Source organism: Coffea arabica, chromosome 1e, assembly GCF_036785885.1.
Source record: "Coffea arabica cultivar ET-39 chromosome 1e, Coffea Arabica ET-39 HiFi, whole genome shotgun sequence".
Taxonomy (NCBI): Eukaryota; Viridiplantae; Streptophyta; class Magnoliopsida; order Gentianales; family Rubiaceae; genus Coffea; species Coffea arabica.
In genome coordinates this window covers 48,882,185-48,896,461 of record NC_092311.1, presented here as the reverse complement: position 1 = coordinate 48,896,461, position 14,277 = coordinate 48,882,185, and the positions used below count along the sequence as shown (strand labels likewise).

General features: G+C 33.9%; 3 protein-coding genes across 3 annotated transcripts; 1 reads left to right on the top strand and 2 right to left on the bottom strand.

The window, feature by feature from the left end:
* Nucleotides 1-262: 262 nt before the first annotated feature.
* LOC113695748 (uncharacterized) lies at nucleotides 263-1,209 on the top strand. Its single transcript, XM_072072708.1, has 2 exons — nucleotides 263-621; nucleotides 781-1,209. The coding sequence occupies exons 1-2, from the start codon at nucleotides 318-320 to the stop codon at nucleotides 957-959; spliced, it is 483 nt and encodes a 160-aa protein (XP_071928809.1). The 5' UTR covers nucleotides 263-317; the 3' UTR covers nucleotides 960-1,209.
* A 5,666-nt stretch (nucleotides 1,210-6,875) lies between these two features.
* LOC113710224 (F-box protein At4g00755-like) lies at nucleotides 6,876-11,192 on the bottom strand. Its single transcript, XM_072060516.1, has 6 exons — nucleotides 11,033-11,192; nucleotides 9,339-10,951; nucleotides 9,189-9,266; nucleotides 8,972-9,084; nucleotides 7,604-8,251; nucleotides 6,876-7,494 (listed from the first exon to the last, which is right to left on the bottom strand). Exons 5-6 carry the CDS (start codon nucleotides 7,965-7,967, stop codon nucleotides 7,364-7,366), a joined length of 495 nt encoding a protein of 164 aa, XP_071916617.1. The 5' UTR covers nucleotides 7,968-8,251; nucleotides 8,972-9,084; nucleotides 9,189-9,266; nucleotides 9,339-10,951; nucleotides 11,033-11,192; the 3' UTR covers nucleotides 6,876-7,363.
* A 651-nt stretch (nucleotides 11,193-11,843) lies between these two features.
* LOC113695744 (uncharacterized) lies at nucleotides 11,844-13,786 on the bottom strand. The gene is made up of 3 exons (XM_072071535.1): nucleotides 12,908-13,786; nucleotides 12,093-12,647; nucleotides 11,844-11,858 (listed from the first exon to the last, which is right to left on the bottom strand). Exons 1-3 carry the CDS (start codon nucleotides 13,784-13,786, stop codon nucleotides 11,844-11,846), a joined length of 1,449 nt encoding a protein of 482 aa, XP_071927636.1.
* Between the last annotated feature and the right edge of the window lie 491 nt (nucleotides 13,787-14,277).

Genomic DNA, 14,277 nt, shown 5'->3' with positions numbered 1-14,277 from the left:
ATGATGAATTCCATATTCCACCGTCTCAGTCACTTGGAGCTAGCTAAGATCAACCGATCGAATTCTTTTTGACCACTTCCCATTGCAACAAAAGTTCTCCAGGGCTTCTTTAGTAATTTTAAGCAACAGCACACAAAACTCGGCCTGGAAAAATATTTATTTAACTTCTGCAAAATAAAGTCTTGGTTCACAGCAGGCCTTTAGTACATTCATTCTTCCCCTAAAAAAAATCGTCTTCTCCAACCCCCCCCCCCCCATACATCATCAGGCTACAGCCTATCTCCATCTCTCTTGTTTCTTTTCTCTGAATAGAGAAAATGGAAACTAATCAGCAGCCCACTTCAGAAATCCCCAGCCCCCGGGGGCAGGCTGGAGTGGGGGACAGTTCTGATCACGAACAGCAAGCTAGGAGTCCAACCTCACAATCCAGGCTATACGAGTGCAATTTCTGCAAGAAAGGTTTCTCAAACGCTCAAGCACTTGGAGGCCACATGAACATCCACAGGAAAGATAAAGCAAAACTGAAACAAGCTTCAAAGGAGAATCAGAGGTTGATTGATGCTCAAGGAATGCCTAATAATCCGTTGACTCCTTCAAGCACTAGTCCTGGAAATAACATAGGTAAGCCATTGGAGTTCACGTCATCTGCCCAAGTACTAATGAAAATCAGCAGTCCCAAGTGGCACTCATCTGCTTTAGCACCTGATCATCTTCGAGAAAATTATTCTTATGAAAGCCACATGGCAGAGCTAAAACAGCTACCATTGTTTGTTGAAACAGCATCAAGTGTGGCCGTCGCGGAGTATTCGGGTCCAGTAATACAAGCTAATTCCGGAAGCTGGCAAGAAGAGTTTATATCTGGCCAAGGATCTTTTGGTGCCGAGTTGGACCTTGAGCTTAGGCTTGGACATGAGCCTCCGAAATCAACGGTTGTTACGGGAACAAGAAAGTTCTTCTGATAATGATGTTAATCATGATAATCCTGATTACATGGTACTTGCCACTTTTCGATTATATACAAATACATCCTTCCTGTGCTCCTTTCTCCTTTGGTTTCAGTGGTTCCTTTTTTAACTTGTTCCTGAATACTAAAGGGAAAGGTTAATTTGATCATAGTTTGAGCTTTTGTTTTCCGTTTGGAACCCTGGTCCGCTATGAAATTAGTTGGAGCTTGGCTATGTTGATTTATTCATTTTTCTTTCTTGATCATGGCTCAATCTTGTGAATGACCAGATTTGCCTCCTCACATGCAGTGCTTGTGAAGGTCGATGTTAATTAATCTGTGAAATAGTATTTCACGGTATGAACTATGAAAAATCATCAATTTTGATCTTTATTGTTTTTTCTCAGTATAATCCTGTTGAAGTTTTCAGCAAAACCTAGTTCTGAATTATTCGCTAGACTGCAAGATTTTTGGGTCACAGAAACGAGTAGAAAAGATTCTATATTTCATTCTTCAGGAAAAAGAATGTTGTTTTAGTTTATTGATCATGTTGCAGAAATTAAGATTAAATAAAAAGATGCTAGCTTTTTTGCACCTATCAACATTTTTGTATCACCATCATTGTTATTCTCTTCCATTCATATATGTTTGAGACATGGTCTTGGCTTCATTAGTCACCAATCATATGTTTCAATGCGACAGCGTAATCCTTTTAATCTTCACCTTTCGGCATCCTTCTTCTTTCTTAGCGGCCGGAGCCTTTCAACATAAGTAAGTGGTGGAAAACATATTTTTCACTGCATTAACTTCCTCACTTTCTTTAGATCAAGCATAACATATTTTTCACTTTCTTTAGGAACTCATTTAAATGAACAATACAAGTAAAGCGAGAAACTAGATCATGAAAAATCCTCAACATGCAGTAAAGATTTTCTTTCAAAACAATCATGGGCATTCTCTGTGCGTGTGTGTGTGTGAAAAATGTAGTGTGTTGTGTGTGATGACCAATGTGCACTAAAGTTGCAATGAAGCGTTGCATTGCAACTCTGATGAATATTAGTGATCGTGGAGATGAATAAACAGCACATTTTCTCGTTAGAGCTAGAACGTCTTTTACAACTCGCATATAAGTTGGTTTTCTCTTCCTTTATAACTCGCATATGAGTCATGGCTTCAATTTACATGAACATGAGGTTTCAACTAGAAGTTTGTAATCATGAATTCATTCTCTAGCCGTTCAAATTGAATCCAAAATTCTGACCTTTTTTGTTGAAATCGTTCTCGGAGTGTACTTCACCTCGCAGTCAGTTAGAAAAACTCGTTTCTATTGATACAGGGTTTCTTTACTTTCTTTTCCATTCCCCCCCCCCCCTTCCCCTTTTTTACCGGATATATTATGCCTGCTTAACAAATTTTAACGACATTAACTTCTTGTGGATCCGCTGCAAGTAGTACGATACGCTTTTGTTTTACCTTCGATTAATTTCCGCACGTAAGGCTAATGTTTCAAGAGACATTGACAAAAGAAAAAAAAGGTTAAAATCTTTGCAGAAGTGATTCGCATTAATTCAGGGAATTATTTCATCCTCCACGCAGGCTCGGATCTGCACTTTCGTAGTATTCGATCGTGATTCATACTCAACTTCACAACATTCCCTTCTTCTTCCAACCTGAGAAACAACCCTTAATTAATTAGTTTTAGATGAAATTAAGAAAAATAGTAACGCTACTGCAATGGAAAAGTCTAAAGTAACGATAGTTATGGTAACGAAACTATTTTTACCTGATATAACAGGTAAAAATACTTTTAGCGACCATTTGATGACCTGTTGTACTGGTCATCTAAATGAAATAGTACCTAAAATGCTAGTTAGTAAGTTTTGCATAAAAAATAGTAAGTTAACTCGATATATTAGTAACTTTTATGTCTCAAAAAGTAAACTTGAATAAATATGGAACTAACTTTGTTTTTTATGAAATAAAATATTACTCTATATCTGAAACTTAGTTTTTGGAGGGTAAGTTTAGTTCAAGTAATAGTAAGTTTTTATAGATTAATAGTAAATATTGTTGATAGAATAGTAAATTTGGTTAATCATCAAAACTTAATAGTTTGTGGCATAAATTTACTATTTTACTTAAAGAAACTTACAATTGTACGTATCATTTATAAATGTTATATGTTTGAAGCATTTTAAATATACTATGAAAACTTATTTTTTTTTGCATATGACCTTATAAAATATGTAAGAATAATTTGTCATATGTTAAATTTTTTATTACGGGAAAATAAACAACTAAGTTCCCAAAATATTTCACTTTTATTGTTTAAAAAATCTCAACTTGTTGGTTAAATTCAAAATAATTCTATTGTCAAAAATAGTTTTTCTCAAATTAACTTTCATGATTAGATGTGAGATACAAATATGGTAAAATATCTCTCATACATATGTCATGGATATTTCAGACTTTTAGTTAAAAAAATTTTTGTGTTAAAATAACATTTATCATAGTGTACTAATTATTTTAGGACCATTTTATAGGTGAACTAAATTTAATTTAAATTATACAATAGATTATACATGCATGTGATTTTCATTTATAATTATTGGATCCCATTCTTATGAACAATCTCCCAAGGAAAAAAATCAAGATCATACTGATTTTCTTATATTAATTGTTATACTAATTTTGTCATTTTTATTATTATATTATTTCTCATTTTGTTTAGGCTTTTACTCTTATTATTTCTTGTGTCTCAGATGTAAATTTATTAAAACTTTATCATCTTATTATATTCATAGGTGTTAAATTATAAAAATTTTGATATATAAACAAGTAATATTCTATATATAACTAGTAAGATTTGTTGTTATTGTTATTCGAACTTTCAAACCTTTCAAAAATTGAAAATGATTAAAAACTTATAATACGACAAAATTTTATTTCATATTTTACAAGATTATGTGAAAAGTCAAACTATTTTTCATAGTATTTTAAAATATATAAATAATTTTTTTAAATTATACCTATAATCAGGTATTATACAGGTATATTATGAGTACTTACTAACTAAGGTACTAAGAATTAATTATTAATAAAACATCTTATCATTATTTCAAATAAACTTCCTAATACTAGTTTGAAATATGTTTTAAAATAAAATAGCACATGTGTCCCATAAATCAGTAAGTTTGGATTATTAATCAATTTACCATGTTATTAGTAAGAGTTACTATTTATGTATAAAAGCTTACTATTACTTGAATTAAACTTACTCTCTAAAAAGTAAGTTTGGGAACGAAATCTGTTATCCTATTTATGTCTTAAAAAGTAAATTGAAATAAAAATGAAAGTTACTTTTAAAAAAATAAATAAATTACTACTCTATATTCGAAACTTTCTTCTTGGAGAGTAAGTTTAGTTCAAGTAATAGTAAGTTTTCACGGATTAATAGTAAATCCTGTTGATAGAATAGTAAATTTGGTTAATCATCAAGACTTACTAGTTTGTGGCATAAATTTACTATTTTACTTAAAGAAACTTATATGAAACAAGTATTAGAAAGTTTATTTAAAATAATGCTAAGATTTTTTTATTAATGATTGAAACTTAATATTATAGTTAGTAATTGTTGGTAACGTAAATGTATAATATATGATTGTATGTATCATTCATCAATGTTATGTGTTTTAAGCATTTTAATAAATGTATGTATCATTTACAAAGGTTATGTGTTCTAATAAATTTATTTTCTAGGTCACAAGCATAAAAGTTAAATTTGTACTAATGTGGCATAATCTTTGAAAACTATAGTAAATTTACCCATAGATTAAGTTTCGTGAGATTCAAATATATTTTGTATCATTTACAAAATGGATTTATATGCATATATTTTTTTTATCAAACTTACTTTTAATTGGCAAATAGCATGTAAATTATTATAAAATGTCATTTTATAATAATCATAATTTTTATAGGTGAATGGTATATAAACTGCTAAAATTGCCAATTTATAAATGCTAAAATCTAGTTACTTTATGGCATATATTAGTTTGGTCAACTAAAAAATTAGCGTAATTAAGTGTACGTTGGTTGTTGATTTGAAATTTGCACCCTTGTCACTATTTCGTTATTTGTACCACAAGTTTTTCTGATCAAAGTAAAACAAAGTCAAATATATTTTCATTTTGTATGTTGTATTTATATTTAGTAAAAAATTAATAAACCATGATTACATTTCATAATTTCTAATGAAATTAGTAACATTTTCTAAATAAATTGGAATAATTTGTAAAATATGTTATTTTTTTGACAATATAATTAGGGGTGGCAATCGGGTCCAAATCGGAGTGACAGGTCGGGTTGAGATCCAGGTATAATAGAAAACTGGTTGACCCGAACTTGACCCCCCAACCCGAAACGGGTCAGGATATCTGACCCGAATCTGAAAATTCCAAGTTGTCGGGTTGGCGGGACGACCCGAATGACCCAAAACTTAATTTTAATTTATTAATTTACCACTGTAATTTGTAATTCACACAAGACTAATTACATAATCAAGTAATAAAAATTTAAATAAATAATCCCAAACCAAATCAAAAATAAATTAAAAACATCGTAAAAGTGTTTTGTTCCAAACCAAATATAAAATAAATAAAAGCAGTATAAAAGTAAAAAATAATATAATAAATTATTTTTCTAAATATAATAATTTCAACTTCAAATAAGTTAAATAAATTCATTTAGGATTAAGTGATTAATGCCTTTGAAACAAAAAGAATAACGTAGTTTAGTTAGGTAAAATAATTTTTAATTCATAAACAGGTGATCGGGGGGTCGTATCGGATCACCCACGGTTTGACCCGAATAAGACCCATTTTCTTTTCGGGTTCGTCGCATTCGACTCGATTCTAACCCGACCCCGCAAAACCTCAATCCGAATCAATATATATCGTGCTAGGTTCATATCATTTTTTCAGGTCGTATCGCAAATTGCCACCCCTAAATATAATCAAAAGAAATTTCCATCATAAAGAAAGGATGATGGCATACGTATAAATGTAAGCAACTATATACATATCACACAATAAGTTTAGGTTTGATTTGTTCAAAACATAGGTAATTTATTCGTTAGTAGATATAAAATGCATATTAATTTTCTACAAATGGAAAATACAATTTCATATATACTAACTATTAACAGAAGATGTAGTTTGAACACGATCAATTGAACGCATATTTCATTTGTTTAGATATCATTTATTTTGTTACTTAGGTTGAATTTTTACATTTGAATAGAGTATTGATATCGGAACTTCAATTATTCTTAATGAACTTCAATTAAGTGTCAATGACAACAATTACTAAAATATAGTTGTCTTAAATTTTTTTGAAAAAGGACAAAAAAAATGACACTTTTTTGTGAAAATATCAAATTGTTAATTCAATTCAAATTAATTTTTTTTAATAAAAAATATTATTCCTCAAACTGGTTGCTTAATCCGTATCTATGCCCGTACTAGTGTCGAATGGATAACTAAAATAGGAAATTGCAACAAAAATTAATTTTAACAGGAAAGGTGCAAATAAGTAGAACTTTTGCTAGCTTTAACCCAAAATTTTTAAAAAAAGGATAAGCTTGTTTGTAGTTTTGAATTCAAAAGTGTTGTGGTTGTGATAATATTCTTTATTAAATTTTGAAACAGTTAAGAATTCAAGAGATAAGTACCAAGGTGACTTTTATTAGCCATTAATTATAGTTAGAGTAGGAAAGGTTGATGCACTAGTAACGCTTGGATTTCTTTATGCCAAAGAATTCATAGTACCTAAAGCTGGTAGCCTTTTTCCGGATTCATTGAAGGTATTTACGAGACCCCCACAACTATTGTTTCCTCGGTTACGATGAACGGACAAAGAAAGTCGAAACTAGTTCCCACCAACAAATCCAAAATTCCAAAATTCTATCTTGTGCTTCAGAGCTTACAGAAGGGCAGCAGGAACAGAGCATAAGAAAACCAGAAAGCGTAGCAAGAAGCAGAAGCACTTAGTTATACTGGTCATCTAAATCATCGTCCTCGCCGTCGCCGTCGTAGTCGTAGTCATTTACCATAATCCATCTAGCACCGGGTAATGTGTTGAGGATCATGTGCTCCCAATCTCTTATACTTGCACCAAACCTGTGAATGCGAGAAAAATCCCTCTCGCTTGTGCACCAAACACAAGCGACAAAAATCATAATAAAGTAGGACTCACCATATGTAATACAAACTATCTATTTCTTGTTTCTGCACTCTACCCAATAGCTGGACTTGCAGAATCCCTCCAATGCAGAGGACAGGTTCTGGCAGCTTGAACTTTTGCAAACAATTCTCCTATAACGCAGTTAATTAGTAATACTGAATCTGGACCAGCAATATTTCATGACAAGATTCTTGTGCAGCTAAAGACACTTCTCCCTCCATTTGTGCTTCCATACCAGCAATACAAATCCCCCATCAAAAATCTTACAGCCTTTGCTGGATATATGGGGGAACCAAACTGAAAGTACACTGATAATGCAAATCAAGTTTTTCTACCAATAAAGAGACAGGTTTTAAACAAGAAGTCACCGTCAACCCCCTCCTCCCCAAACAAAAATGAAAAGTCTTCTAAAATAACCTTGAAATGGTTGAATATGGATTTCAGTAATCACACAGAGTTTGGCCATCAATTTATACGTTAATGTCTCAGGGACTGCAGAATCAATTTCACCCTTGCTCGACCAGTAAGAAGGTCTCTGATCAATCCTGTCACTTGGTTCCGGGGTATTCTGAATGCTTTCATCTGGGTAATTGTCAGTGCTTGAAGCACCAAGTGCCTCAGACAAGCATTCTTTTCTTGGGAAGGAGGCAATACCTTGAGCCAAAAATGCATATACTTTATGGTCCCGTTTCAGACATGCCCATTCAATAGGCTCATTGGTCCTGGATTCCACAGGTTCTACAATGTTACTAATTTCAATAGCACGAGTAACAGTGGACATCTCAGGGAACACCTTTAAACAGAGTTGCTTCCATATTCCATTCACAATCACTGCATAAGGTTCAAAGCCCTTAAAAGAAACAGAGATAAAAGTACAGACAGCTGTGAAGCACCTCAATTTCTCTAGTTTGATCAAACACAGAAAAGATTGACAGACACGTCCTCAAATTCTTTTATTTTTCCCCCACCATAAGGCACAGATTGCCGCCCTGCACATAAACTTCTTTACTTTGATCACACAGAGAGAAGAGTTGACAGACAAGTGCTCAAACTCTTTTCTTTTCCCTGATCAAGGCATACATTGCTCAGTAACTTGTACAAAAGTGAAGCATATCAAAGGTCATATTGAGCAACACGGGAACCATATTCAAAACTTCCATTGTCATTTTGTTTGGACCTCTACTAATGGCTTACTGAGGAAATCACGGCACTTAAATCAAGTAAGTCAGTCCAATTTGAAGTAAACAACAAAATTCTACATGTCTCACGACATTTTATATAAAACTGGTATTTCAAAATAGGATGAAACGGCTCATTTTGAGCATCAGTAATAATCTACTCACCAATTTATTTAGTACTTGGACTAAACAAAGGTCCATCTAATGCAAATTGGCCAAAACAAAGAATGGCAACCTCAGATCTTATATAATTTACTAACTTTTAATAACTGATACTTATGCACCAGAATTAAGGCGGCAGGTTACTAGATATGGATATCTAAGCATGACAAGATTACATGGCCAAGAACTGAATTTAGAGCACAAAGACTTTGGGTTCAGAAACTGAAACAATCAAGAGGCTAGTAACTTGATTTGAGACTATGATCACCTGCAAATCAAGGGCTCTGAAATCACTATCAAAAGCTTCGGTTTGAATTGAAATTTCTCGTTTACAAACCCAAGAGCACTTGGATGTTGAAAGTATTCACATTAAAACAAGTAAACACCAATCATTGCAAACTAAGGAGATTGTGTTCAGATTTACAATCAAAACGCATTACACTACCTTCGGAGAAACGTAAATCATCCTAAAATTTTTTAGCAAAGTCCATCTGAAAAATCTGTACCCTCTCAAGAATAAAATTTCTTAATGGTCTTGGCTGAAATCTGGTTCATTCACTACAAAACCATCACAAGATTTGTATTAAAAAAAGGCCACAACAACACATAATCATAGCAAATAGGTAACATAAAACTTAGGCGTGAAGAAGAAAAAAATGTACCTGATTTTCGTCTCCTAACAAGCTAGTGTTTCGTACATGACTTTGGATTAATGAAGGATTGCATGCCCACATTAATGCCTATTCAAATGCAAATACAGCACAATTATATTGCATGTCTCGAGACAAAAATAAAAGCAAGCTATATATTACCTGACCAGGAGGAATGATCTGAAACCAGTTACTATCCATTAACTCCTTTTTGGCCCCTTTACAAGATAAGGCAAAGAAAGTCTTACAACTCTAGCTATTGTATCTGACAATAATTTCACCTTGTTCTGCAGCCGTTGTTTAAAAAAATGATACAAGTTTAACACTCCTAAAATCTCGAGTGGATACTACCAGAATAAGATATATTCAAAATCACCTTTTGAATACTCGATTAATAATTGAGTAAGCAAAATTGTGGCTCTCAAAGATAGACTGCTCCTTTCATTTAAATTTTGGAAGAATTATTATGAAGCTGTTAGGTTGGATAGCCAAGAACAACTACATAACGATAGAACAATAGCAGAATATGTGCTATTCTTCCTTCAGGTAATTATTTATGGTATTTTTCATCCTTTTGTAGTGATGAAGTAAATGTTAAGGGTTATTTTGTATGGTCATCCACGGAATAATTCAACTGGAAGTAAATACATTTCAAAATGTTTCATTATTGCATAAAATTGATTATGTCATTTTTTTATTTGTTTGTTCTTCTATACTGAAGATGAAATAAATGAAAGTACAAGTAGGCACATTGATTGCGTATTTGTTTAGCAAGATGTACTTTGTACCATGCGTTTCCTGTCTTAGGAAATATATAAGTGAGCTTCTCAAATATTGAACGAAGTTGATTTTCTCAAAGAACATGCGACTCAAAAAAAAATTTTTGCAAATAGGATTGGTCGAAAGTTGCAGAAGAGAGCCTAGTACAACCTACAAATGCCTGAAAGAGATTGCCTAGTTCTTATGCAAAGGAAACCTATAAGCAGCAAAAACTTGTCTGCAACATCAGTTTTCCGTTCATTAAAGAAGACAAAATTCCTTCTTTTAGAGGAATTCAAGAAGGCAAAATTGATTATGTCATTGCGTATTTTGCCTTCATGCTCTTTTATGAATGTTCTTACAGATATCGAACCATTTGACTGCTTCTGAAAGTTGACCCTAAAAGACTAAATTATGATTATGTATATATGCCAGGAACGTGCTTACGAAATTATTAGAGACAAAGTCAATGGTAGTTATCAAAAAGCTTATTATCATCAAAAATATTAAAATGTTTAAGAATCAATTGTATTTTGTCCGCCAAACTGAAAATCAAAACCACCAAGTCAAATTTCTCTTTGGCATTTCACCGAACATCTTATATGCATTCCCAAATTAATCACATTTAACTTAAACACCTAGTCTCAAGTCCTTTCCTAGATGTTTCATATGGCTATTAAGCATATTTTACCCGTAAACAATCAAAACTACAACCATTTCCTAGATGTTTCAATGGACAATTTCAACCCCAAAATTGCAATAAATTCTTCAAATTCTCAGCCCTGATTTCATAAGAAAATCTTGACAAACAAAACAAATGAAATATAAATAAATTACAGCAATATAAACAAACGATTTCAAGAGAACATGATGGTCTAATCTCGTCACCGCTATTTTTCATATGCTCTTTGGTTGGCTACCACCGTTGCTAACCCTTTTGTTGTGTCTGATAGAGGGGAAACCCTTTCTCCTGAACCTGTGCTATCTATAAAGCATATTTAGCTTTTCCTCCGCGCCTAGGCAGGCCAATTGATTGACTGAAATGAGAATCAATGCTTAGTAGAAGGCAGAAATAGAGACTGAGGCATGAAACCTACCAGAAGAGTTTAGCCTGAAGATAGAATTGCTTAGCCCGCTTGATCAATTTTCTAAATTTTAGCAAAAGCTAATCCCGTTCCATAAGATGATGATCGTACTCCTTTTATAAAAAGAAGGGAAGCAACTTTAGAGAGATGTGGAAACCCAAACCGTTTTAGAAACCGATTATTTTCTTACTTTAATATGTAATTTTTTTTACTTTTAGTATTAATAAGTTTTAATTAAACAAAAGTAACATTTGTCAAATAATAAGTAAATTAAATTATTGAAAGGGTAAATTTCTATTTTTGACTACAACTTATCTTTTAGGCATATACTTACTCGTTTTAATTAAAAACTTACTAAAGTTAATATTAATTATTTTAATATAATATTTAAAAAGTCGCTAAAAAATTCGATTTGTCACTAAAGATAATAGAAACCTGTAATAGTAGGTTTCCCTAACATCGTTACCATAACTATAGGCACTACAGCACTGTCCCATAAAAATAGTAACGCTACTGCAATAATGTGGAAACTTCTTTTCAAGTACATCACCGTAAAAATGACCCCTTTTCTTGTATTTTTTTCAATCAGTTTGCATATATGTACATGGACTAGACCTCGAGAAAGACACAGGGTATGGGACAGAAGATCCGTTGCGGATGAATTAGGTGGTTGGGAAAAGGGAATGTAAGTGACAGTTTCCAACCCACTTACACTAAATATTTTATTTTTTTTTTGAAAAAATGGACTAGACTACTACTGGAATTAATACTAGCTCATAGAAATAACTTTTTGGTAGTTATAAGCCTAATTAGATTCTTTTATTCAGGCAGATTTAAGCTATAGATTTGAAGAAAGATTAGTTAGTGTACATCGCAAACTCATAGTAACGTAATTATTTGTTGAACATGGCAAAGTTTGGACAGTTCAATTGGTTTCGGGATATGACTTGCATTGATACCAAAGGGGCAACAACATACAGTTTTTCCGATATCAAATGATCAATACCAAATGGAGAAAAATGAGAAAGAAATGAAATGCACAGAGAAGAAGACTTGAATAAATTTTGCTCACCCCGTCATGCATCTCCAATACTGGGGAGAGGACACGAATCATGTTGATGTGGGCAGCAGAATGATTCCCGGTTGATGAGCAAGCTGGCAAAAAACGCGGCCTCCTCCTGGTATAGGTTGTGGCTATAAGGTGCTGTCGTCCAATAATATCAGTAATTGTCTCAACGGAATCAAAGAAGAAGACATGAGGTATTTGGCATGGATCTTTTGTGGAAGGGATTCGGGTGTTGAGAATGTAAAATGGCTTAGCAAACATCCAGGGCCTGAAGGTCTGGAGGGGCAGTCGGAGGATGCTGGGAGGGTATATGGCCTCATAAACTTGGGCGGAGTAGCCCCATGAAATAGAGAAACTCCAGTTGTTTTGCTTGTGATAACAAATGGTTTGTTGGAGTAATCTGGACTCGTCAGCATTTGCAGCCTTCATTAGATGGTTCAGCGACTGGTTACGGGTCATGGAGGGGAAAATGGGGTCTACGACTTTCAGGTGGTGGAGGGAGACTAGAGGAGACTGTGGATGAGCTGATAACAGACCTGAGATGTCGCTGTGGAGGTCAACCTGATTTAATTCAATGGTATCAGCACCAGCATAAGGTGAGTTATTATGCTATGCGCTTTCTGAAAATTTTCTAACAGAATTATTTATATATCAATTTAAACATGGCCAAACACAAATTGCAATTGGCATCCGCCATTTATTCAATACTAACAAAGACTGCAATTCAGCTCAAATAACATTCATAGTAAATTCTAAGCATTTTGTAATTCCTGGAAGTAAAAGAATACTTCAACAGTCTTCTAGCTAGCTAGTCTAATTACCTGATGAAACCCCTTTTCCTGAGTGAGAGAGACTCCTAAATCAGCCACACAGGACTGCACGATGTGGTCACTGCCATATAGACTTGGATACCTCCTGATACACACATCCAAGTTCTTAGCCAAAGCCCTTGCAAGAGGGTAACTCAAAGCATATCCAGCTCCACCAAATGCCATCTCAAACGAGTGAAAATAATTGGATGCATGACATTCTGAATTCATCCCAACATAGAAGTACTTGTTGTAATCATACCTCGAAAGAACCTCAACCAAATTGTTGATAAATATGACAGTGTCATCATCAGCTATAACATACCACCTCACATCCTCATCATTTTGATCTTCCTCGTTAATAATCTCTCTGATTATCCGGGCCAATCTGATCGCGTGAGTCATTTCATGCTTGTCGTAATCTTTGTATCTGGAAGTGTTTTCTGAAATCCGAAAGGGAGGAGAAGAAGCAGGCCATGGAATCAAATCAACTGGGAATGTATCCAGAAACACGAATCCTCGGGTCACATTTGGCCGCCACCAGGATTCAATGAACCATCTCTTGTTCCTCCATGAGTTCGAAGTGCTCGCTATTCCAAAAACAATATGACTAATGCTAGTAGTACTATTAGTACCGGTACCAGAAGAGTATGAGCTCTCTAAATTACCCACGACTGTTGGCCTAAAGTGAGTTAAAACTGAGAATGAATAGCAACAATGAAAACCAGGCCAAAGAATATACATGATATACAGGACCAACCCGGAAATGACCACTAACTTGTACAACTTTTTAGCCACCCCATTAGAAAATTGCGCGACATTTTGTTGACTCCTGATCAGTTCTGTGGAATTGGTTTGGGACACCAGATTATACCTCCTGAGAAGCGACATAAATAGGATAAAAATGGGCTGAAATTTACTTGTTTTCGTATCGCTTGAATTCTTCACGCTCGTTTGTATTGGCTATTATCCTCAGGAATTGGCTTCAGTTCAACAGCTACTATAATTTTGTTAAAATTGGCAAATGAATAAAAAAAGAGATTAAAACTCCCAAGTCACCATGGATCTGTGGAGTCTAGAAGGTTGAGAGAGAAGAGAACCCGTCAGACGGCAGTATTACTTTACTACTGCCATTAGGAAACGTCTCTAAAACTGATCAATTGGGACGCATTCAAACATGTGAAAGCAAATGGTGCAGGTATCTTTTTTCTTTCCTGAGTAAGAGTAGCTGGAAATGCGTGAAATGAGACGAGAGAAGTCGTGATGCCAATCTTTACACTGATCATGGCTCGTGTTTATCATCTTGCATTCACCCATTTGCACGGCGCAAACACGCCTTTTACTCTTTCAGATCGATGCTTTTAATTTGTCTGTTGTCATTG